This window comes from Aythya ferina, assembly GCF_964211825.1.
Source record: "Aythya ferina genome assembly, chromosome: 1".
NCBI classification, from domain to species: Eukaryota; Metazoa; Chordata; class Aves; order Anseriformes; family Anatidae; genus Aythya; species Aythya ferina.
The window spans coordinates 129,186,915-129,214,192 of record NC_140296.1 but is presented as its reverse complement, the minus strand read 5'-3'; the positions used below and the strand labels follow the sequence as shown (position 1 = coordinate 129,214,192).

Genomic DNA, 27,278 nt, shown 5'->3' with positions numbered 1-27,278 from the left:
TGCTTATAGAAAATGCAACTATATTAATTCTGAGGGCATTTCTTGCACTGTGTAGAGGAATTATTAGGCTCTTTTACACATTATGTTAATGAGATAGAACCTCAGCTCATCAGTTTGGTGTTTTCTTCTTGGCAATATGCATGCTGTTACGTTAGGAATTTCTTTATTTGTGGTGAATTAAAGAACAAAACAAAACAAATCACAAAACTTCACCAGGGATTATGAAAGTGGCATTTTGCTGCCCAACTTGTAAAATTTTTGACTAATGCCTAGAGGAGATGTAGAGTGTATATTTTTTCCTTAGGACTTTTCTGCTCATTTTGTCTTTCATCTTGTATGACCACCTTCTTTCAAGGGCAAACAAACTTGGCTGTCTTCCTGGGCTTGCAGCTGCTTTTGTAAGTTTTCTTTGAAAGAGAGGAGAGCAGCTTGAATACTGGATTTGGATTCAACTGCTCTGCTGGAGAGAGTGGACTTCGGTGGGGGAGCAGAGAAATAAACTCTGCAGTTCTGGGGCTGTCAGGAGTCAGTGCGGGGCTGCAGTTCATGGGCAGACAACTCTAGCTCATCTATCACGTGCAGTCTGGACCAAGGGTAAGTGTGGATGGTAATCCCCATGGCTTGCCAATGAGAAACTGGCTGTGTACTGATGATGTGGAGATAAAAGGGAGGAAGAGATTCTGTGTGGTAGTGAGGGTACTATAACGGTACTAGGTCCTTCTGCATTGCCATCATATTTATTTATCTATCTATTTATCTATTTATTTTAGGTTAAGGCATAACAGCTTTATTTGTTTTATGGCTTCAGCTGCGTAACTGCATTCAAGTGGCAAGCCACTTTCTGTTTACTTTTGGTTCTTTAGGCAGTAGTATCCGATCACAGCAAAATCATATTCTCAGTGGTATTTGAATCTTTCAAGTGTCGTATCTGTGCTGAAATACAGCACAGCAGGATAGGTGCCATCAGCCTCTGGAACAGTATGAATGCTAAGAGGCTGGAAGGACAGGAGAACATGGGCCTTGCCAGTACTGGAGAGCCAAAGGTTTGGAATTATTGGGTACTGTATAGATATGGGCAGGCTAAGCAAAGGTCATTGTAAGGGGTAGGAGGTGAATGGGACTAAGGGGATGGGGAAGGATCTTCATAATAGAGCTGAAATGGGAATCTTGTAGTTGAAGAAGAAGTCCTGACTTCTGATGTCTCAGGGGTTGTGTAGAAAGAGAAAGTCTGGAGTCTGGCTGGCCCTACTGCTGATTGAGAATGACCTTGCCCTGCTCTCTAATGCTCAAGGGGTAAAATGAGAGCTCTGAGGGAGCAGAGCTGTTGCTGTGACCTCCCTAAGTGTCTCATCTCAAGTGTGCCAGTGTCCTACCCACAAGCTGTACTTCCATGTTCTCAATATTCTCCTGTTTTTGTTTTTTGTTTTTGTTTTTGTTTGTTTGCTTGTTTTGAATTTGATTGGGAGGCAACTTGCTATTTTTCCTTCTACCCTCATAGAAGTCCTTTTTCTATTCCCTTTAGTACTCTTAGTAATAGGATGTGTCAGGTTATATTCAGAACCACGTGGTATAAGATCTCCTGTCTATGTGCAGGGATGTCGCTGAGACTAACCTTTTCATAAGTTATCTTTGTTTTAAGAAGAGGAAGGAGTGAGAGCGCTGGATAGAAGCATTTAAGCAATGTAAGACAGATTGCAGCAAACTCAGGATGTGGAGATCAAACCTCCTGCAAAGCAATGGTTAGGGGAAACGTTATGTGCAGGGTGGTAGGAGAAGTGTGACATTTCTATAGGAGAGTACCATGTGACTTAATACTATTTACTGCAAACTGGGGAAAGGTAAGTGCACTAGGAGTGTTCTGTGGCTGCAAAAATACCTTTTAATGCCTTAAAAGGTAAAAACATTAAAGAGGAGGTGATAAAAAAGTACATGGGTTTAAGGAGCACATATATAAGAGAGTGACATAGCAAGTACTACAAAAGGTTAAACAGATGACATATTGGGTGGTAACAAGTGATACAGACTTATAAAAATATTTATGCTTTACTGTATATCTGTGCATTTGGGCTTTATTGAGACACACTTTGTACTGAAACTTCCCCTGGTATGTGACTCACATGATGTTTTGTTTATCCAGACTTTTAAGTTCAGCTTTGCTTTGAAAAGTTGATCTGGCAAAATAACATCTTGGTAAATTTACATGGATTTGAATGTCAAACTTATTCTATTTGCAAAGGAGAAATCCCAGATACTTTGACATTCCAAACTGTTGTTGATAACAAATATTTTTGCCCAAAAGAAATGTCTTTATCAACAGATTGACATCACCAGTGTAATTTTTATTTTATTTTATTATATAAAATAATATATTATTTATATTTATTTATTTGCTTTCTTGCCTACTTCTAGCTGCAGCACAATGGCTGGGTGTTCATGTAAGAGCAGTGTTTTTTAGGTTTCAGAGTGAACCACAATGGAAAACAATAAGGCAGGTATACTCTTTATGACTTCATCAGATTGAAACAACAAGTGTTTTTTTGAGTGAGATTACACAGATTCCAAGGCACAGGGTGGAACACATCAAGCATGTAAAATCAGTTTGCAATCTGTGCCACCTTACTTAGTGGATAACTTAATTTCAGTTATAGGATATGATTATGCAAACTTTAATTAAAAAAAGGTTTTATAGGATATAGAAAACACAAGAGAAACTGATGTCAGAGTGATTTGTGCTGGTTCTCTACTTCTGATAGTAATACAACCAACAAACTAAATAATCTTTTTTTTTATATATATATAATTTATTTATTTATATTTTCCTTGTCAGTGAATATGCATTGAATGCAGTTGTCTGGATTAAAAAAAAAAAAGTCCAGATCACTTTTGATTAGAATTGTACTTCAAATTGTTAGAATATGATGGATGTGTTTGGATGAGGAGGAGGTTTGCAGTTAGGTTTAGATTTCTTTGATCAATTTATAACCTTAGCATTAGTCAGATACCCAATCTCCAGTCTCTTTCAGGATATATAAATAAATGTAGTGTAATATCTGAGCAGTAAAATTTATGACTATGATTGATCTCACTGGAGTCTTCTGCTTGCATTTCTAAATAGAGGGTACAGAGGAGAATTTCTTAAAACATACAGAGTCTTGGTTCTTTCCACAGACATGTTGTAGCAGTAAGTCAAATTCTGCAGACTTTAGACAGTAAAATCTATTACTTAATATGATGATTAAATGAAGAAAGGAAGAGCTGCAGCTCTAGGATGAAACTAGTTCTCTGTGGGAGAACTATTCAAAGCTTATCCTCTCCTGTCTCATTATGCTGACCGTACTGTACTGCTTTCAAAGACATAGTTTACTGATTTTCCTTCTTTCCTTTTTCCCCCTTCAAGCTTTCCCAAGGAAAAAAAAAAAAAAATTAAAAAAAAAAAAAAAAAGGCTTGGAAGGAGGAATACATTTGCAGGTCAGGTTCTTTTCCCTTGTTGCACTTCAGAGTGAGGGAGGAAATCTCCTTTCCTGTGGAAATGATCTTGCTAGGAAAACAAACAAACAAACAAACAAAACACACACACACACACAAAAACAATCGGAAAATTCTCTAAATTCTGTATCATAAGGCCTATTTATGACTATCTGTGAGGCAGTATCTATGGGGATTCTAGGGTGCTGTCAACCACACTGTGCAAAATGTGGTGAAATTAGGGAAATACAAGATGACAGCTGGGCCCCTGAATCTCATAAGGAACAGGAAAAATATAGGAAAGGAAAAGGAAAAATGTAGGAAAGGAAAAGGAAAAATGTAGGAAAGGAAAAGGAAAAATGTAGGAAAGAACAGGAAAAATTATTTTTGCATCTGCTGGAATGAGAACTGAACACGAGCATATTCTTTTAGGATAGAGTGATTTCTTTCTTAATTTTATGGGGCAAGTTTTGTGGCATAGTGATCTATAAAGCCACTGTCTCAGCTATCTTCCCTGATACTCTTGAGATTGGAAATGGCTAGTTATGTGAGTAGCTGCCTTTCAGACATTAATGCTGATCCAGCTGAAAGCGACCCTGAGGGTCATACTCCAGAGAAAGTTAGCAGGGCCCTTGGTAGAGTCATCTGTCTCCAATGCTAATTGTCTAATGGCAAAAATGTGGATTTTTTTTTTATTATTATTATTATAATAATATTGCTGTATTGCTAAGGTGTGGAAGAAGGAGGTAGAATATTAGGGTGAAGCAGACTTCCTCAGTCATTTAATTCCAAATTATATGGTCTAGGAGCTTTATACTACATTAGGCTTACTCAGTGTGCTCACGGTTACAGAGCTCGTGTTGATGCTGTTGATGCTGTTCTTCAATGGCCTGGATTTGAGCTGGGAAAGCTCTGAATGAATAATGAGAAAAACACAAACTTCTCTTCCAGAAATAGACTGAGGCACCATGCTAGTTTATTTACTGTTTACATTCTCTGGTTCAAGTAATGATATTTTGATTAAGTCTTTTCCAAACATGCTTACATCTGGTTTGGCTTTGTCCTTAGTGTGTAAGCTTCATGTTAGTAGGTGGAGTGTATGCAGAGATTCTTGGGAAAGTCCTAATGTAATTAGAGGGTAAAAATAGTAGTAAAAAATAGTGGCAACATTTGCTTTTTTTTTATTTGGGAAAGGGCTTCCAAAATAAGAGTGAGTTAACAACAACTAACTATGCATTGAAAAATGTTTTTAGAAAGTCTTTGCTCAATAAGCCTTCCTCAAGAAAACAAGGATATGAGGGGATAACCTCAGAAAACCAAAGAAGTTAGGAAAGGTATAGATGATTAGTGGCTTCTCCTGGCCTCAGGTTCTGCTAGCCCTGTTGCCCATACTTACACATCCTCCTGCAGTTGTGAGCAGCATGGATGCCTCCTCCTGGAAACCTGCAGTATGTCTGGAGCCAGTTTAACAGAAGCAGACTGTGGGGAAGTGCTACATTCAGATGCTTGAAGCACCAATTGCTGGGGAGCAGCCTGATTTATGAGATTGGTTAGGAAATCAGTGGCTGCCAGGAAGTACATGAGATGACCACTTGCTCTGACAGCATCTTTCAAGATAGTGCATCCAGAACAGGTCAAAAAAGTGGTGGTCCTTCTTGCTGACTTTCTCTGGAGACGTGGAAATCGTTACAGTGGAGGTAGTCACTTCTGATCTCTTTGCTACAACTGTGTGGTCATCCTGAAATCTAAAACAGTGTTTGGGCAAGTGAAATAGTCTTTCATCCTATGATCCACTTGAACTTCTCTCAGTCTCATGCACTACTTCAAATTTGTATTTTCTGTGAAAGAAAGAATATACTGTCCCAATATCTCTCCTTTACTCTCTCCTTCTTGTATTGTAACAAAGCAGGGAAAATGGAAATAAAAAATGTCTACCAGCAACCATTTAACAGGGTGTTTTTTGTTATTTATTTATTTATTTATTTATTTTTAATCCTCTGCTATGTGGCTAGTTCCATATCCATAAGCAACAACACAAGTAATGGGATCGTCCAAGAACAGTGTTTGAAAATAACCCATATTCTGACAGTTAAGTAGCTCAGCTACTTCAGTCCCGGTCTGATAATCACAGGCTGCTAAAATGTTTACACATTCCCTGGAAGAAGGCAAGTCCCACTTCGACCACTTCTAAAGGAACTGCTTATTGAATAAGGACTGATTCTGTTTGAATACAATGATCTGCTTCTGTTGGCAGTGTAAATATTAGCAAACTTCTGATGGTTTTAATCATATCAAGTAGCATTTCATTCAAAAATGATTCCAGCTAATTCAATTCACACATGTAATGCACTGTGCTTAAAGAATTCCAATTATTTTAATATGTCCCTGTATTTTAATTCCTTTTGAAAACAACAATGACAAAAAAAATAACCCACCCTGTAGAGAATGCCCCAATCAAAACTTGGGACTAAAACAATTCAACCAGATTCCACCACTCTAGGTGTCACCAGTTCTGCAACAAGTCTCAGGCTCTCTGTCCAGTAATCATGTGTGTTAAGGGTACCGCAAAATAGGCTATCAGAAACAGTTTCGCTCTTGCTAGTGCTGAATCAGAAAGACTCTTTTAATATAGAGGCAAAAATGTTATTAAAGTAGAGGCAGGTTTAAGATCCTTAATTTGAATAATTATATGGATTTTGTGTTTATAAAAGCATTTCTAGGAAATAGTGACTTTATGGCATGATTGTTACTCAGATCAAGCCTATTGTTAGAATTAAAATGGATGTAAATGTGTTCTTTTTGTTCAGATTTTTTGGCATTCAAGAAGAAAATTTTTTGCATAATGAAGAGCAGTTTTAACTATTGTCTTATCACCATTGTCTTGTTCTTTAGCCAGTTTCTGATGTTATGGCTTTCAACTTTTGATGGTATATAATCTGGATCCCTAGCTTGAGAATTACTTTTACCACTTTGATTTGAAGACATTTTTTAGTTAGATAAACACTTAACTGGACCTAGTTAAGAATATATAATTTTCATAGCTATTGAAGCTGGAAACCAATTTATATAGTTCTCATAAAAACTGATCAGTAGACAATACAGATCATGAGGGGCTTTGTTCTTAAACTGAAGCTTAGTTTAACCAGTAGGAGTCTGGTTGTTGAAGCATACAGGACCACAAAAATAATTCAAATATATTTTATTTTTCAGTAGAACTTTTTCTTTTTTCTCCCAAGTGTGGAAAAATAGAGGTGACAGTAAGATGTTTGAAACAGAAGTTGTCACATCCCATAGAAAGACTCTATTTCATGTTACTTCCACCATTATTTTTATATTCTGCATACAGCAAGGAGATGTCATACCTTACCAAAGCTTTTTGCTAGCCGTGTTGCAAAAGCTATGTAAAGCAGTCCCTTTTCTATATGATAATGTAGCTGTACAACAAAATTACTTAACCTTGTTACTCTAAACAAAAGGAGTCTATCATAACTGTCAAGTTATATTTTAAGTGAACTACTTAACTCAAACCCAGCATAACTCTAGCAAGTGAAGATGGCAGCTTCTGAAGATATTCAGTAGTGCATTACAGGAAAATGATTTTATTTATAGTATCAACATGTTGACTTTTTATAAATCATTCAGTAAAATCCAGACTTCCTAATAACACTACCCTGTTGAAAGTGAATGGAAGCTTTGCCAATGCAGTGCTTGAGGTCTCCTCCAAGAATCTTATTTATCTGAATAATATGGATATTTCCTTAATGAAAACTGAAACTATCCATTCAAAAGTTACTATTCAATAGAAGGGTATTTTATGTTGAATGAATATTGTGCTTTCTTATTTTTAGCCCAAGCTTTTTAAAGTGAAATCAATTTCTTACCCCAACTTTATTCATCACACAAAAATATATAAATCCTGTCTTTTATGAAGCTGTCATGGTTCCTGAGAAATATTAGCCCCTAGGGTCCATTTATCTGTTTAATACATTCTTGATGTTCATATCATCTTAAAAAAATTTTTTTTTGCTTGTTTGATGATTTTTTCTTCCCCTGTTCATTTAATGAAATTCAGTATTATGTCCCTATTCTGTTCCTTTTAAAAAGAACTTAATAGAAGCCACTAAAACACAGAGATTTAGTATTTTTATTTTTAAAGGGAAAATAACCTAATCATGTTGTTTACATTCTTCATTTCCCACTCTTTATGCTTTTTCTTTTCTTACTTCTTCTCTGAAAGATGCAGAATAGCTGGATAAACAGAAAGAACCAAAGTTATGTAAGACATGATAGTCAGCAAATATTTAGCTCCCTAGGGACGCAGATACACATTGGGATTTTAAAAGTGCCTAGAGGACTTTGTTTTTACTTTTTGTGATTTTGTTATTTAATTAGGCTTCACCCAGCAGTCTTCATGTTCTGAAATGTCTGAAGTTATGCTTTTTGGGGTGCTGTTGATTTAATGTTTAACATTTCTCTTCTTTTTCTGTTTAAATCCACCTCTTTTTGTGACTCATTCTCTATGTGTATGCTTGTATCCAGGCTTACCATGACTAGTCTAAGCGCAGTTGTTGCTAACTACACAGGAACAAGTAGCGTAGCAGAGTTGTGTTTTCAAGGGCATACATGGAGAAACAACTTTGTAGGCAAGATGCTCTCAAGAAGCTCTAAATGGATAAACATATTAATTTAGTTCAGAATTTGAGAATCGATCACTCTGGTGATTTAGAGCTTAAAGCTTTTTGTGTGTGTGTGTGTGTCATTGTATTTGTTTGTTTGTTTGTTTCTTTGTTTATTTTAAGTTGGATGGTTCATACCAACTGAAGGTGGGATTCATATCATCTAACTCCAGTTATCTTACAGTACCCATTTTCAACTGTCTAGACACTCTCTATTGTCAATGAAGAAACAGAGGCTCTTCAAGAGGGTGATTCATCCCATCCTAAAATAGGTGTCTAAACTGGGATATATTGAAAGTAGCTGTCTTTCTCCACCAAATAGCAGGAGAGCATTCACAAGAGGTTAGACAAAAAGCAGCTAAAGTTAGGTGGTCCTCCTCTGAGCTATTGATACATCTCTTACCCTATCTGTTGCTTCACTGGACTGCAAGATGAGTAACATTTTTTTTTTAATATTTTGTCAAATGGGGCAAACATGCTACATAGATGTTAGTAATAAATCTTTCAGCTTTGGAAGAACATAGGGCAGAAAGTAATGTAAACAGTTCCCTTGCAACCAAGCAGAGATAGTCTGTGCTTTGTTTTGTCAGATGGCAGCTTGAAGAGTAGAATTTGATGCATAATGCATTGTACATATTGCAGGATGGGATCAGCCTAGAAATCAGCATCCACCTGCAGTAAAAATTCTTCCTGCTTTCTCCTCTGTACAAACAATGTCACAGTGACAGTTCACAGCTATCCTGTCAGTTTCTTGTTTGTTTTCTGAAAAGTAAATATTCTAGTTGAAAAACAAATTAAAACCACAATGGGTGCATAACATATCTTAAAAACACTAGAATGGAAAGCATTTCAAGGTGGCATATATATGGGATAAGTTTAACACCATCTGAATGGTTTTCTCAAGAACTTTTAGAATAAATATATATTAGAATTTCACTGAAGATAGAAACTTTTCTTAGCAGAGTGGTCAGTAGCAGTTTTAAAGCAGAAAAATTGTGCAGTAATTTTTATTTCCATGTATTATCTGTGAAATGAAGGGAATGTACCATTTAACATTGGATTTAACACAATTTTTTATATTTCAAGGCATTATTTACAACAGAAATAAATCAACCAGTGGCAATTATTAAAGTTTCACTTGCTTCTTCAGCACTAAGATTCTGCTGAATGTTTTTCATAATTGGCCAGTCATGTGTTCCAGATAATTATGAACTCTCCTTGAGAAAATGTTGAACAAAACACTCATTGCTATGATGTCACTTCTGTGAAAGTTCACATACCATTTTAAGGGAACAAATGTTTATTAAGCCTGTGGTGATTCTGGACTGGGGCAGGAGAAAATGACACTGTGAAAACTCCATTAACATCTGCCCATCTCTAACTAGTTTTCCTGTATGTTCGTTGCAATATAATTGCTACCTGCAAAAAAATGCCTGTTTTGTCAGCAGACAAATTTACTTTGCATCTATGATAGATTTTGATGCCTGAACCACTGGTTGGTTTTGTCTCTTCCCTTATTACTTAAGTTCAAGGAAAGGAATACACAAAGAAAAATGTTTCTGCCAGCTAGTTAAGTGAATTTCTTTTATTCATATTTAAAATGCGCTTATCACAGAATCACAGAATCACAGAATTTCTAGGTTGGAAGAGACCTCAAGATCATCGAGTCCAACTTCTGACCTAACACTAACAGTCCCCACTAAACCATATCACTAAGCTCTACATCTAAACGTCTTTTAAAGACTTCCAGGGATGGTGACTCCACCACTTCCCTGGGCAGCCTGTTCCAATGTCTAACAACCCTTTCGGTAAAGAAGTTCTTCCTAACATCCAACCTAAAACTCCCCTGGTGCAACTTAAGCCCATTCCCCCTCGTTCTGTCACCAGGCACGTGGGAGAACAGACCAACCCCCACCTCGCTAGAGCCTCCTTTGAGGTACCTGTAGAGAGCGATAAGGTCGCCCCTGAGCCTCCTTATGCTCATGATTCTTACATTTTACTGATACTGTCTTAAAGTAAGAATAGTAAACTCTTAAAATCCCATGCTCAGTATGTATAGAAATCTGTGCTGCAAAGCTACTTCTAGTTTTAGGCACATTATGGTGGAAAGAGACCAGTCAGTTAACTGGTCTGATCATAGACACAATACAGCCATAGTATCTCATCTAGTTGTTCTTTTAGCTGGGCAAAACAAGGCACTGTAGACATTTCCAAACCAGCAGGTTCTTTGTGTTATTTGGATCTTACTTCTTTCACCATTTGGATTTTTTCTGGTCTTAATTAAGATAGTTGCTTTCCTCTTATCAAACTGTGACTATAAAGACATCCACATCATGTTATCTTTTTCAGCCTTTTAATAAAAATAATTAAAAAAAAAACTGTTGCAATTAATTAGTTTTCCATTTATTATTGTGTGTAGTTGTTTTGTTTTGTTTTGTTTTGTTTTGTTTTTCCTTTACAAAGAAATTTGACAAGCAGATTTCTGGAATTCTTAATGGAGTTGAAACAATAGCTTATGTATGATGTACATTCATAGTGAAATGATGAACATAAATTACATATACACACACAAAGAAAACAAGGCACTGTTAAGACTGTACAAGTAATAAATGACAAAAACATTATCGATACGTTAGAAACTGAGCTCTTAATGAAAACTGTATCAGTAGTCATTTTAACACCCTAAAGCTGTGCATTGTTTTGGGGTTCTTTGCTTAAAAGCCCATCTGTGTCCCTCTTTCCGTATGTATTGGATCCCACATTCGTAGGTGAGTAAATTGCTCCAATGTTGCTGCTGGAACGAACTAAAAAGTCAGCCAAGCGTTGTGTCACACACGTAGCGGTGTTGCATTTCCGTTTCTCCAGATGGTGACTACTAATGTAAAAGAAAAAGAGCCAAAATGAAGTCAAATGATGAGCAATCAGGTGTGCCACCTCTAAAAGGCATTTGAGATGTGCTAATGTGGGAGTTCTTTTAATATGTGCACAAATACAGGAACATTACAATCTTCCTACCACCTACTTTGTGCCTGAAAAAAAAATTTTGCACTGTGTGCTATTATCAGTTTTAATGATGGGGTTTATTTAAATGCAAAGACCTTAACAGTCATATGTCACTTTTATTGATATTCAGAAAAGCAGTTTATGACATCTAGAAAACCTGTAATGATAGTATAGTTAAGACAGTAAGTGAAAACAGTGACTAAATGTTTAGCTTTAAGCTGAACTTCTAAGTCTATTTAGAGCTCTTGCTGATATCATGAGGATTACTAACATAATGACAACTACTAACATTTATTTAGTTCTCTTATTCCCACCAAATCATATCCTGCTCTCACTGAACAGTAACCTTCCAGTCCACACTAAATGGTCTGAGCCAAAAGACTCTCCCAACTGTGTCATGACCATGAGAGGTGGCAGGTGTTCCCAACTGCTTCAATACCACTTAAGATTTAGCTCTATCTAAATAGAGATCTCTTCAGTAATGAATAGGAGCCACATCTTTGTTGGAACACAAGCAGCTTGAATTTGCTGTAAAAGTCTGTAATAGTGTCCATGGATGAGCCTCTATCTAAACAGAACATTTCATGATCTGAGCCAACAGAACTTTTACAAACTCTCTGCAGGACATAAGCAGCATGGGATTTTTGTTTTAATCACAGTAAAATGTTTCTCTTGAAAGAGATATCAAGATACACAAATGTTTCTCTTTCAAGAGAAACATTTTATTATATATTTTGATATCTTGAAAGTCTTTTAAACTTTTTAATTAGACTACCGTGCTTTTCCTTCAGACAGAAATACTTGATTGTTTTAAGCTGAGATTATTGTAGCTGAGATTGTATTATAAACTGAGATTGCTTATAGAATTGTTAATTTTCTTGGGTTTCTTCATGTTGAGGTAGCAAGTAGTAGACAACAGTTTTCAGTAGTAATTCACTGTCAAGATTTACAATTTCCAATTTCAAACTCAGAGCAATTATTAATATATTTACCTATGGATCGACTAAATCTGTTATCTAAAATTTCATCTAGAATTTTAATGTTTGTACTATACTGGTTCTTGATCAGCAAATAGACAGCAATTTCTAAGCAGTCAATATTTTAAATATGTAACTATATTTAAAGTAAGTGGTTGCATAGGATTTGATATAGATTCCCTTAGATTTTCCTTTTTTTCTGTAGATATAAAAAGAGTTTAATCAAGCCCTTAATATATGAGGTTCAAACAGCAACTGCTTCTCATAGAAATCTTGAATTGTTTGTGGAGACAGAGTTCTCCTTTTCTTTAATGATACAAAATTAGGCACCGACACTCAAGTTTAATACTCCAGTCCTTGCAGGAAGTTACCACTTTACTAACTGATGTCAAGCCTGACTGAATCCGTCATGCCTACCAGCTCTCTGATCTGTAGCCTTTATTTGAATATGTGCTTCAACGAGATAGCGCACCCACTAACAGATTGTAAGCCAAGGCCCTAGAAAAGCAGATAGGGCATACTGCACTCATAAAGGTGAAGCCTTGTGTATAATTATTACAATAATTATTTTATTTTTTAAAAAGCAAAAGCTGTAAAAATTCAGGGACTTAGTCTCTGTTATTAAATTATTTTGGAAGATAACCAAATAGTTATATAATATATATGTATATATTTGAATTCAGTGAGAGTGGAACCAGTAACTAGACAGACACATGTATTTACTGAATCTACCTATAATAGAACTGTTATTGAATAAAGTCAATCAAAAGACCAAAGAACAGATAGAGTAGTTCAGTGGTATTTCTCATTTAGAAGATTTGCAAATACTTTTTGAAATGCTATTGTATTCATCAAAAAGTTACCTGAAATCGGATTTATGGCACTATGAACATGAATACGTCAGACTAGTTAAATTATGTCAAAACCAATTTCTTCTTTTCATTCTTCCCATGATTAAATTGATGTTTAACACCAATGAAATATTATTCACTTACAGGAAATAGTTACATTTTAAAAGAATTTTATTCTAGCAGAGAACTAATGTTATTATGCAGGATATATTTCTTCCCCCCAGCTCAGTCTTGGAAATATGACATTTAAATAAAAAAGCCCTCTCAAAATAGACCTTATTTCTCAAGGAAACATAGTATTTGTAGGCTTTTTTTTCATTCATGAAAAAGTTATAATTTTGAACTGATAAATGATCTGCAAATTTTGTCTCTGGATTTCACGTTCTATCCCTTGGTCTTACAGAATGGCTCTATTTACAAGAAGAAGGTTATTCAAAGCTGTTTGAGAATTGACAACATACAGGAAGTCTCAAGTAGCAAAATATCACTGGCTTAAAGTTTACTTCATGATTGAATCCTATGATATGACAAGAACAAACATAGGAAATCAATACCTTTTTGTCTTTGCTGCTGGTTGTTCTGGCATTTCCTCGCTAAGTCCTGAGAGTGTATTCTGTGACACGATGGGCAATATCCATCCTTGCCTCTTGGAAGTCCCATCAGATAGATCATCAGCCACAGATAATAATCTTTAAACAATAAAACACACTTGAGGATTTGAAAAGCTCTACTTTTGCTCATGTTATTTGGGACATGAAAGTAAAAGCAATTCATGCAACAATATGAATATTTTCCTTATATAGAAATAAATATGATTATTTGATACTCACTTCTCAATAGGTGTAGCTTCCAAACAACTCAGTGTGACAGAAAGTACAATGAAGAAAACTGACAGCTTTAGGTTGCACATCTTTGCTTCCAAACTTTCTGAAAAGAATAATGATTCAAAACTGAAAGCAATCCCAAATACTCTTCAGTGTATCCTATTACCGGTGCCCATGCTGTCCTAAACCAACAGCAGCTAGTCTTTTTCACAGGCTAGAGTAAAAAATGATCCCCACAAGTTTAGTGACATGCAGTTTTAGACAGATAGCTCTCACCAGTAAATGTTCATTTTCCATCTAGTACTGTCAATCCTTCAATCCTTTCCCATATCTTTGGTTTGCATTTCCTGACATGTCCTAATCTCAAATTTTGGTCCCAAGTGCAATTTACCTCAAAATTATTTTAGCCTTTTCCTGAAAAATGCTGTTAATTAATAATGAGAAACATTGTGCTTTCCTGAAAGCACATCTGCTGCATCGCATTTTAAATAAGAAAAAAGACAAATTGTTTACCTTGCAGTGGTCAGGAAGCTAACTGAAGATGCACGCCTGTGTTAGCAGGAAGGGTGCATGCAACAATTCCACGCTTGCATGTAGCTCTGGAGTATCCCTTTTCCCCCTTCCTTGCTGACAAGTAATACGGCTCTTATATACCCTTCACACCTTTCTCAGCTCTGACATCAGGCAGCAGAGAGAGACTGTCATTAATTCCCATCCCTATAGATAGAAGGTGCCCCAGAGAGGAGCAGAGGCAGATCGGTCATTATTCCATTAGCACATCAGTAAATATTAACCTAGCATATGCAGGATGCCCTCATGAAGATACTGTAATAGCATACTGCACATCAGAACTGTAGCCTCAGCTTTACAGTTCTGATAAGATGCTGAGGTAATATTCCCTGTGGGTGTTTTCAAGGGCTAAATAAGGTAACAAAAAGTTATAAAAAAAGCCGTATTAAATGAAACAATGGATCACCAGTAACTGAAACATAAGAAAACAGACATATTAGAAAAGCTAGAATAGGTAAAGTTGGAGGGGTTTGTTGTAGAAGGATATGATGATCAAAACACGAAAACATTTGAAGGGCTAAAAGCTGTGCGAGCTATAAGAAAAGAGATAAAATGACTTAAATCGGCAGATAGGGTGATCATTCAGGGTAACAATGTAGAAATCAATTAACTTTTCAGTAAAGTAAAAATAAGAATGGAATTCTGTCATTATAATGTAAAATCTTTTGTTTTACTAACACTGGTAGATTCTTTATTTCATACATGCAAATTGTTTCAATTAATATTCTTAAGAAGGTAAAGACTAGTGTTAAAAAGCTAGGGAATACTGAAATAAATGCAGCCTATGCAAATTTATTTATAGTGTGCATAGAATATGGTGCATAGAAAAGATATACAGCTTTTAAGAGACTAGTTTTTTAAAACTGTATAACAAAATACATTGCCTGATTGCAGATTGTCAATGATACAGATTGGAACCCTTTCTCCTGATTTCAGTGGGAATTAAGCAAATTGCTTTTTTTTTCTTTTTTTTTTTTTTTTTTTCTGTCACGGTAGTTGTCTTTAGTTATACCTTCAGGTGCCTAAGTGCCTTTGGGAAACTGGTTTTTCAATTATTTATGGATGTTAAGATGTTGACAAAAGATCACAGACAAAGTTATCTGTGATAAGAATTATGTGATAAGAATCACACAGATCTTTGATATTCCCACAGAACATGAATTCATTTATAACTGCTCCAGTGTCAAGGATGTTGCCTTTACTGGAAGCTTCCTTCATTGTCCATTTAGTCTATAAAACCTGATTTTGTACTGAAATAGCAAAAGATCCAGTGTTGAACCTCTTCAGGCATCTGTGCTACTTAGAGTGAATGTAGAAGGGATATTTAGCTGGGATAGTATCCTCTTAAACTGATACAACACCTAGTCTTTCAATATGACTTTGGCAAGTGATAAAATGTTTTTATAAAAAAAAAAAAAAAAAAAAAAGGATGCTGCTCCTGAATAGTTTGCTGTCTGTTTTTAATGATGCAATCATATACTTTTTTTTTTTTTTTTTTTTTTTTTTTTCCTTTTTTCTTTTTCCTAGGTTTCTTTTATCTTGTTCTGGACAGACAGTTCCTGTGTTCAAGAAATAAGAATAGTTTTGATATGTCTTCACCATGGCAATATATTCTGTGCAACATCTGAAACAGATTTATCTCTCCATAAAGTTTCCTATTGATGTTTTCACTATAGCATTTGACTGGAATGAAATAACATTCTAGTGTCATTTTCATTGTAGCATTTTGAAACACTACAACAATTTCACTCCCTGGAAATGAAGGCATGATTAGACCCATTTTACAGAGATAGAATTGTGCCAAAATAATTATGCTAATAATCTGTCTGGTTATTGACACCAGCCAACATTCACAGTTTGAATATTGAACTTGAGTACTTTGGTGCACTTCTTCCAGAGTGGGAAGAAATCTGGGTCCCACTGGCTCTCAGCAGTGGCAGGCATGCTCAGCTTCTGCAAAAAGGCAGCCTCAGGTCATTTCAACTCCTTAAAAGCAGTAGATAGATTAGATGCAGTTTGGCTGAGCTGTTGAAAGATTAGACTGAATATTCAGAATCAGTTATCAGCATCTAAGTGATGTATCAAGCTTGAATCAAGCTATAGGTTGACATAAGAGAAGTGAAACGAGTTTTTTAAATAAATATTGGTCCCAGATCCCAATTCCAGCTGTCCTGCAAGGTGTCTTGGGAAACCTTTAATGCTTTAAAGGACGTAGAAATTCTTGAGTGTATTCTAGGAACGAAACTGGGCTCATGCTATCCCAGGAGCATTACATTCTCTTCTGGACCACATAGAATCTTGGCAGAATCAGCAAGAAGTCTATCCAGCTATTGTTCAGATATGTTAATAAAATGAAGAATTACTGCTTCTGTTACAGATTCTCTTATGCAGAAGTGGTGTTTTTTTTTTTTTTTTTTTCCACACAAACAAGAATGGAATATGAAATCGTTGAATCTCTGTGACAGCAGACCTGAAATTTCAAGAACCTGGCACTAAGTAGTGACTGTGTAGTTAGTACCAATCAGTGAAGGGGTTAGTACTATTTTTATCACTGATAAAGTTCTTTAACCTTGATCTCAAAAACACCCTTAATTACTCAGCATGAAAAATGTTATCATGTTAAAGGTGAAAACAACTATTCTCAATAAAGAAACACAGGAAAAACTCTGTCCTTGGTAGTTACATGATAACTGTACATATTTATACCGTCATTTAAGTCCATATAAAAAGAATTATATAACATGTTATGCCTGTATGGGGGTAAGGTGACACCAGAGATGAGGTTTACAAAGAAAGTAGAGGATATGGAATGCCAATGCCTCGGTCCCTTCTGGAACTGCCTACGTAAACATGCAAGAGGATGAACTTTGCAGTGTAACATACTGACAGCAGAGGAACAGGGAGTCAGTATTCTCTGAAGTGTCTGCTGTTCTTACTGGGGAGTTGAATTTATCTAACTGTGAGATGTATGGAGAGAGCATTCTAGTGTATGTTCCTGATGTAGGAGACTAGAATAGCTCAAATGATTTGTGCCTGTTTCTCCTTGTTGGCTATAAAAACAGCCTTGAGTGACTGGCTCCATTACAGTTGTTTACACTACAGATGTCTGTGAAATGAATTCCATCATGGTTGCTTTAACTTCTCCTTTGTTCTCAGTTCCCTGACATTCAAGGTTGTCTCCCTCTCTTTGTCATACATGTATTTACATTTTTTCTTAGGCTATTCTTGATACCTCCTGATTGGCTGCTGCTCCCTTTTAATGGCTGCTTTTTAATTTCTTAATTTCATATTTGCTTACTAACATTAACGACACACATACTGACTTTTGGTAATGGATGTTTCTTTTCCACTTGTGAAAGTCACAAAAAGCCATATTACTTGTTGCATGTACTTTACCAGATAATGTTCTGCTGTGTAAGATAGCTATCTCCAGTAAATTACACTGTTGCTCAGTTACCAGGAGCTAGAAGTGTGTGAATAACTCATGGTTTAGTTTGCCTGTTGTATTAAAACAGAAAAGAAAAAACTTTAAGCATTAATCTGAAATGGGCATATTTCAATTTTTAGAATAAAGCAGAAATCACAATAGTAACTGCATTAATATGTGTCAGTATAAATACTACCAGAAATGAAACAGAATGGTGCAAGTGTCACTGCTCGTAGTTTTCTGAGTTGAGCAAAATGTTTCATATAATCTGACCTTTTTTTTTTTTTAATTTTTATAACATATTTAGCCTTTTATTTCTTATAAATAAGTTTGAACTGAGCATCAAAACAAAAGTAAACTATAAAAAGTGTTTCATCAATAATGTCAGCACATTTGAAAAAGTTTAAGTGCCTTGTGTTCAAGTGGCCAAACCTAAAATTTAGAGATATAAGTCAGGTGTCTAGACAGAGTTGCTTGTTGTTATTTCATATTCCCTTAGTACATCCAGGACTGTCATGCATGAACCTGGCTAGCTGGGCACTGTTTTAGCAACTGCTGACTAGGTAGAATATCAGAGGGTGTCTAAAATTGCACTAGACACCCATGATTAGGAACCCGGATAGTTCCCTGATTTTTTTTTTTGCATTTGAATGCCAAAGTCTGAAAATTTTGGCTATAATATTGTCTTCCCAGTATTTCTTGCTTGTTACTGTATTGATGAATACTAGACAGTCTGTATTTTCCAGTGAGTTGAGTTGTAATTTGCTACTGTTAGCACTTAAGATATGTACATTTGCTTTATTTAAATATTGTTTTATCAAACGTGTTTTTGCTAGCATGTTAGCATACCTTTCTTTGTTACTCCTACTTGGCATGGGCTATTTCAGCACCGATAGAAACTCAGTCAGCTCTTTTTGTTGATCCCCAAACTTATGTTAACTCTGTTGAAAAAAATGTGGAAGCAGCAGCAGAAGAGTTAATGGAGACAAAGGTAACAATTTCTCCCACTGTAGAAAAAAACAGGTGATTCAGAAATGAAGGGTGGTCATCCATGGAACTGACTAGTAAATGGAATTAAGTAATTTGGATAATTAACAGAATCTTAAAGCCATCCTTTACGATTTATCATGCTACTCAGCTCACATCATTGACAGAACAATGATGTATCCTCAAAAGTCTATTGCTAATGATTGATCTGAGAATGGGCTCAGAAGAGTTTGTGCTGAGTCAGTTCCTGTGGCTGGGAATCTCCCATGCAAGGGAAATAAAAACCATGTTTGCATCAGAAAAGTCAGAAATGACAGAACAGTCATTTCTGTGATCGATACGTTTTATTTCCTAATGCCATTCCTACTTAGAGTTTATAGAGTTTTAATTGCATGACTCGCTCCTACTGGCTTGCATCCAACAATTCACCTTTTCATACAACAAATGCTTTAAATTCTTGATATTTTTAATCTGTCCTGAAATAAGTTTCCAGAAATATAAGCAAAAGCAGAACTCTCCTTTGGTTATCAATGTCACTTACAAGGGCTCTAGACGCTGCTAATGTTAACTCAGTAATGTGAAATATTACTGTTCTTCTTCCATCCTGGTAACCTGAGGCATCCATTGCTTTCTGCTATGATAATTATCCAAAGTAGCAGTCTATGAGGAGTCATCTACAGAAAGGTATTCAGCTTTCATATATATTGCTGTAATGTCATATATACACTAGCACAATAGTATATATAGTCCTATTAATAGGTGGACTCAAACGAGTACTTCAAAAAAGAACAAATTATTTTGCTAAAAGGAAGGCTTTGACACTTACTTGGAATATCTCCCTGCAGAGTCACTACACTGTAAATTCACATATTGGCTCACTGCTTAGGTCTCCTTACAGACAAGTCCAGAGTGACTACAGAGCTACTTGATGTACAGAATGAAGACTCCTTGCATGCTACTCTAAGGGAAAAAAAAAAAAGGAATTAGATTAAGGAATTAGGTCTGTGTAGAAATGCTGTTTCTGATTTACCAAGTGTTACTGTGAGAACTCTTAACACCTCTTCCATGCCCCAACATATTTTAAAGAACACAGACATCTGTTTGTGGAAGATACAGTGAGACCAGGAACCACCCTCCATGCTCCCTGTAGTTATTTGAGAAGTGGTGAATAGCTAAAATGTAGAGAGCAAATGGAGCCATTTAAAAGAAACTGCTAGTTTTCAAAATAAATCTACACAGAATCACGTCAGCCCTCCTTACCTGATCCAATGCATAAGTTTAAACTAAGTTTTCTTTTAAACTATCTGACTTTCAACAATAAGACTTTTTTTTTTTTTTTTTTTTTTTTTTTTTTCCCTCTCTCTGCAAGATGCAGAAAGAGAATGACAATCTGGCTTTGTCTTGAAACACTCTGAGTCTTTCAGATGATGCTGTCTTGACAGCTCTGCTATTAATAGTGGCATTTTCTCTCCTGTTTAAAAAGGAGAATTGTGCTGAACTGGGAATCAGTCATGTTAGTAATAATTTTTCACCAGGGGCAAATGCAGTGTACTAGCATGTGTAGGAGAATTTACATTGACAATACCATGAAAGATAAATTAACTCGTTTATTTTATGTTGGCACACTTAGGTGCAAAACAAGGTAGCCCTCCTTCAAAGAGAAGTGCAGTGGGGCTGTGTTTGATGTATGCTTGCATTATTGTATGTGTGAGCAGAAGACCTGACCTTTTCATTCTACTTGGAGATGAGAAAAGATTTTGATATGCACAAGGAACATGAATCAGTACATGAAGTTGTCTCTGCTGAAAGAAGTCATTAAAAATTCATTAGAAAATCAGTATATATACCTGGAAAAATTTACTGCATTTTTGCTCTGTTATGATCATTTTACATGTTTGTTTTTTTTTTTTTTTTTTTTTATACCAAATATTTCTGTTTCCATCTGATTAGCCACTACTCCACTTTTGACTGAGATCTTCCCTGACAGCAGAAGACATGAATGGTATGGAAAAGACAATATTTAAATGTAAAATCTCACAAATACTTTAGGTATGTGTCATGGCTAATTCTAAAGGTGATGTTTTCTGCAATAAACTGTTGTTGAACCAAATGCCCAGTGCAGAATTGAAGGTACTGCACTATTGCAACACCAAAAAATTTAAGTTCTGGAGTTTTTATGTCATTAACATATTAAAATAATTTCATGTTAACACATATTTTGCCAATGAATGCTGCAGTTTTAACGGGACAAAACTAATAATTCATCTTATCACAGCATTTGATTCAGAACCCTGTGCAGAGCAGCAAAGCAGATATTCAGGGCAAGCATCTTAAAATCCACGCGTGTTGAGTTCTTACTAAGTGTTTATTTAGAAGGGTGGCATAAGCTCTATTTTTGGGTTCAGAGCCTTTTTGATTGTGTAAACTATTGTCTAGTTTGGTGGACTTCATTTTTTTCCCCCTTGATTTACACATTTCCAGATGGTGGGTAGACCTCTGGCTGTGACTATGATTCTAGTGACCGTGGACCTGCTTCAGTTACTCTTTAGAGAATCCCTATACTACTTCCTGATGCAGTAACCCAGGTTGAAAATGACTAGTTTTATTTTTCAAAAAATATTGCATTGCCACATTGTTCATGCTTATTGGTGTTGTGTGAAAAAAATTAGGAACTTTGGCAGTGTTATATACATGTATAATTTTATATCAGTATAACATAACAGTTCATATAATTTCATGTCAATGAAGGGTTAACACATTCCTAAAATATTTTATAAGCAGTTGTCATAACTGTCACTATCTTCTCCATGGTGTTATGGGTCATTACAGCCCACTGCTCCAGGTCATATATTGTCCTGCTGGCTTACATAACACTCATAACAGTCTGCAGCAGTTGATTAAACATCTTTTGAAAGAGTCATAAAAATTATCGCCATAGAGGTATTTTTTATGATAGAGTCTTAAGTGTATACTGTTATCTGAAGTCATTTCTTTAATTTCCCTTGTCAAAAGAGATGTATATTTCATGCAACTTCTTTCTGAGCAAGAAAGGAAGATCCTACAAAAATTGCCCATGTTTCAAAAAAATTATATATTTGTAGCTAGAAAGCCGTGCTCACATGTAGATGCATAGCTATGTGCCCAGTTCCCAAAAGTTCACCCAGGTTCCCAGAGCTTCTCTTCTTATAAGAGGATGTTTCTCACCTTTTAGGACTGAGCTGTCTTAGAAGAGGTCCCTATTCAAAGAGCACTTTGAAAGGTTAGGCATATCACCTTTAAACATTTTCTAGTAACTTGTATCTAACCAGCTGTGTGACGCTATCTCACAAAGTACATTATCACACACCAAGAAACTTGGGGACTTGATGGATAGCAAAAGTGAAATGTTATCAGATTACATAAACCACTGATTGATGAATCACAGTTAATGTCTTTTTTTTTTTTTTTTTTTAGAGGAAAAGACTCCAGAGAGTCTTTGAAGCCTTTGAACTGCCAGTCAACCTACAGTACATTTGTTCCTTTAACTTCTCTTAAAAGTGTGTTCATGAGACAATATGCCTCGTTAGTGGAAAGTTGACGACCTGAACACACAACAAATCCCTTTTGTATTATAAAAAGGAGGTACTGGCCAAAAGTATATCATTAGGTATTCAACTTTTTTTTCCACAGGTAATTGATTCTGAAAAGCTGTTTTGACAATCAGAACATTTGTATTTTCTATCGTTTAAAAATAGAAGTTTGTGTAACAGAATGTCTTCTAGCCTTGTGGCAAATTTTGCGGAGAACGAAGAATTGTATGTCTTTATAGAGTTTGACACAAGGCAGAAAGACATGAACCTGTTTTGCTAAAACGAAGCCAAAAAACATTCATACACATGGAAGTCAATATATTGATCCTTTCTATTGAAAGAAACAGTGTTATGACAATCTTACTAGTTTAAATATAGTTAGTTATGAAAATAAAAAATCTTTTATGTTTTGCATATAGATAATATTATATCCACATATCTTAATATTATCTCCACATATCTATCAATGCATGCTATAAATGACAATTTATTGTTTTACAGGGGAAAAACTGAAATAATTAGTTTAACTGTGATGCACAGAGTCAATGGCAGAGTCAAGGGTGGAAGACATATCCGAATCTTCATTTAGTTTGTAGCTGACAACTGCATTCTGATGAGGTGAGAGGAAAGAAACGGGTACTGCATATTCAAATTACATCTGAATTCAGGGTCAAAATGGGCAGAAGGTCTTGTGCCTCTCTGTGCTTCTGCATATACAGGGATAAACAACACCCCACTTTCTTTATTAAATGGAGATGGGTGCTTTCCTAGCTTGAGTAAATCAAGCTCTCTCTCTCTCTCTCTTGATTTACTCCCTTTCTAGATTAAGCTCTCTGTAAATCAAGAGATTTACAGGTGCAAGTCCAATGAGACCTTGTGGCTATCCAAAACATACCTTAGGCTAGTATAACAACTACCAGAATAAATACATTGTTGAATAAAGAAGGCTCAGTTAAATTATTATAGCTTTCTTTATTTTGCATCCTTCCTCTCTGTCTTCTGAGAGGGTAAATTCCCAAATTACCTTGAGAAGTTTTTTTTTTGTTTGTTTGTTTTGTTTTGTTTTGTTTTGTTTTCCCTGTGCAGATATTGTGAGCTGTATGAACAGCTGAAAGTAAAAAGCAAATACAATGTGGTGTAAGAGCCTATTTAGTGAGGTTTCCAGACTCAGCTTTGCTGGCCTGTTCAAAGGTTTAACTTGGCAGTGTGCACTCAGACCCTCAGAAAAAAGTTCTGTGTTGTTCTTGTTAGAAGTTGTCTCTGTTAGCCTTCATTTGACTGGGAAAAGCATGGCTATGCAGCTATGAGAGTGATGAATGGCCACTGTCCTCATCAGTATGAGTGAGGACTAACATTTTAAGCTCCCTTATGTCTACTGACGAGCCTGTAGTAGGGAAGCAGATCTCAGGAGATATCACTGATAAAAGCATTGCTTGGACTGTGGTCCAGCTTTGAGGGAATCTAATCTGTAGGGCAGGGAATCTAATATGTATCACAACATCCTTTTCTGTTTTACCATGCTATGTCCTACAGGATGTGCAACCCAGAATTGCTATAGTGCTAAACTCTATGGAGACATAGCTCATGTTTCTATCTTTTCCCAATTTAACTTCCATTTGTGGTTGGATACTACTGCACTGCTGGAAAAGAGCTATTTAGTTTTCAGTGTTACCAAAATGATCTGCCATATTTAGAGTGAGGCCAAAAATCACACCTGTATCTTGGGTAGATAATTCATCATTATTTGTAATATTTAGGCACAATACAAGTAGTTGTTGTTGCTTTTTAATTGAAAATTTACATCGGCTCTGCATTTTGAATTTCCTGTGAGGTCGCACAAGCAATTGTAAGGGGGTACTGACCTTAGTCTGAGAGCCACTGGATGACAGCCTTTTTTGTTTCTTGGCCAAGATGAGTAGATCTAGAATGACATAAGAAGCAGAAAGATACAGGATAGGTGTTATCTGACCTGATTTTCTTCTGTCTAAAAGTTAGTTATCTAGACTAAGCTAGCTCTTCAGACTTTCAAGTCAAAAGGAAAGGAGAAGTACCTCCAGAGACCATTTCCTCCCACTTATTTTAGACAGCTGTCTTAAGGTGGGATAAATTGCTCTCTGGAAATATCTGTCTCTGTCTAATACCTATTTAGAGAGTCTATATGAGGAACTTCAACAAAGCTACTTGCTAAGAATAGGGTATAGCTGATTCTGATTCTATACAAATACTTTACTCTCTCAAGGTATTTTCCTTTTATTGGAACACTGGAATAATAAGGGTGCCCCTCAAACAAGATCTTTCCATATTGAAGAAAATATGTATATTCTCAGTTTCTGAAGTGGTGGTCTAATAATGTAGGAAGCAGTGAACTTGGTACAAATGTGGGTTTTTAGGAGGAATCCCATCAAGAAGGTGGGAATTCAATATTCCAAAACATCAGGGATGCTCTATAATGCTTCAGTTAGTCACAATAGAGAAAAACACTGAATTCCACACTTCGTGAATTTTACATTAATTTACTGAATATTTAAAGGCTGTGCATTTTTGAATTTATGTAAATTTCATATCTCTACTCCAATTTACTTTGGAGATTTATTTAATTTATGCATGTTACTGATGCCTTGCAAAGATCTGGCAGTGACTTCTCACCTTCATTCAGTATCTCAGTCCCACTGCTGAAGGCTGTGTGCTGAAGCAAAAGCAGGTTATAAAGGTCAAGGCATGTACAGTAAGTGCCTCCCAGTGGCACCTAAGCACATCCAAACACTGAAAATTCACAGCAGCTGAGGGAGGCCATTCACCAAGTGCTCAGTCATGGCCCCTGTGGATGTATCCCTTCAGGCACCTTTTTTATACACACAGATCACACAAGTAGGCGTCAAATATCTGCTTTAAAATTGAGAGTATGAACTTACCACAAAAGTGTTCCCTCAACATCCTTCAGCTCCCCAAATGTCTAAGAAAATATAAAAGCTCTGTAGAATTCTAAAGCTAAATTCAAATAAATTGAATTTATTCAAAACATCAAATAAATGTATTTTTGATCTATTATATATATATATTTTATTTTATTTTTTTTCTAGGAAAACACTATTTTCAATGGAATATTTTCTTTGGTTTTTCCTGTATAAGGCTTTTCCTTCTTCTAGGGCTATAGAGCCAAATATATGGACACTACTAGCCTTTGTTCATTTGTAAGAAAAAATTCCTTTCTCCATGAAACCATTATTTATATAATTCAAATAGCACTTCCTTTCTCATAGTGGCATGGGAAAAAAACACCACCAGAAAGAAAGTTGGTATTACCGTTTCATGAACACGAACTCTCCTTAGTATAACTCTTGTTAGTGTGTGTATGCATGCACACGTGTGTGTCCCAAGGAATATGCCCTCAAAGCATCTATTTCTTCATTTTTCTTTTAAATATAAGCTAAGTTCACATCTAAGTACATCAGTAAGAGAAAGTTCTTTAACTTCTTAGAATGTTCATCACATAGGTCCCTATTTTCAGACTTTTTGTAAATATGCTGATGTGAATAGATCAAAACTGAGTGGCACATACAAGAATAAACCTTTTATAATGGTCAGTGTGGATCTCTGGAAACAGGCATTTAAACCTGAAAAGTGAGTTGAGATAAGCAGATGTGTGCAGTAATTAAAGCCATCATAGTAAAGAGATGCTTCAGCCTTTAAAAAGATAGAATGTTTTTTTTTTCTTCTTCCCCTTTATTATTTTATTTTATTTTATTTTATTTTATTTTATTTTATTTTATTTTATTTTATTTTATTTTATTTTATTTTATTTTATTTTATTTTATTTTATTTTATTTTATTTTATTTATTTTTCATTTCAAAAGGAAAGGGAGCACTTATTTGTCTTAAGGTGGCACTTAAACTGCCATCTGATTTGTTTTTCTCTGAAACAGAAAGAATTATTTAAAACAAAATTTTAAGTGCCTACTATCAGGAGGTATTTCTTTGACTGGAATTTTTGCTTTCCGTTTAGTGTAATTCCTTCTGGGTCTGAATCTTCAACTTCATTCACCCTGATCAGAAATTATTATTCAACAAAATAATGTCCTGTATGTGGTGTTTCTATGATTTTCTACCTCCTCAAAGTTTACTTAGCAGTTATTTATTTAAATATTAAATAAATAAAAATCCAAACAATGTTTTTTTAATTATTATTATTGTTATTATTTCAGTGATTTGCTTATTTTCTATAGATAATGGGAATACCTATACACATACCTCAGAAGCTCACGTAAATATTTTTAGATAAGTATGATCATGTCTGTAGTCAAAATCATGACCCTTGTAAAAAATGTCATTTTAAATATAAAGTATATTTATAAGATATTCTACAAATAGTTATGACATGAAATATAAAAAAATGGATGGTGTGAGAAAGAAGACAGGCATACTAAACTCTTGTAATACCTAAGCAAGGGTTAAAAAAAAACCAATTAAACTGAGATCTACAGTTCTGGTTTCTAATCAGTTAAGATAAATATCATATATCAAATTCCATGTGCACTCTCCTAATGAAGTCTTTTGATTGCTTCGGACAGACTTTCATAGCTGATTATTACAATGGGACTACTGAAATTAAGATATTCTTAATGCAAAAGCAAGGGTAATACTCTAATGACACTGAGACTTTTGTCCTACAAAAACCAAGGCATAGCCATGGAAGGCTGTTGCACCTCATATGGGAGAAGTTACTTTACAGCTGAATAAATATTATAATGCTGTTGACATACACTGTTCATAAACGGTCATAAACTGCCATTTGGGTGGGCAGTGTCTTCTCTCATCACCTTTAGCTGTTTTATTAAAAGAAGTAAGGGTGATTGCATAGAGTTAAGGCAGCTTTATACTCAGCTGTTTTCTAACTCTGTTCAGTATTACCTTTTCATAGTACTGTCTTC

General features: G+C 35.4%; 2 protein-coding genes across 3 annotated transcripts in view; one reads left to right on the top strand and one right to left on the bottom strand.

The window, feature by feature from the left end:
• The first annotated feature begins 470 nt into the window (after positions 1-470).
• The window catches only part of LOC311429636 (solute carrier organic anion transporter family member 1A2-like), a 49,199-nt gene continuing 22,391 nt past the window's right edge, over positions 471-27,278 (top strand). For both annotated transcript variants that reach the window (XM_084505717.1, XM_084505716.1), the window contains exon 1: positions 471-594. The gene's annotated coding sequence lies outside the window, so the exon portion shown is untranslated. The remainder of the gene's footprint in view (positions 595-27,278) is intronic.
• IAPP (islet amyloid polypeptide) lies at positions 10,524-14,669 on the bottom strand. Its single transcript, XM_084506813.1, has 4 exons — positions 14,311-14,669; positions 13,804-13,900; positions 13,528-13,662; positions 10,524-11,017 (listed from the first exon to the last, which is right to left on the bottom strand). Exons 2-4 carry the CDS (start codon positions 13,881-13,883, stop codon positions 10,825-10,827), a joined length of 408 nt encoding a protein of 135 aa, XP_084362939.1. The 5' UTR covers positions 13,884-13,900; positions 14,311-14,669; the 3' UTR covers positions 10,524-10,824.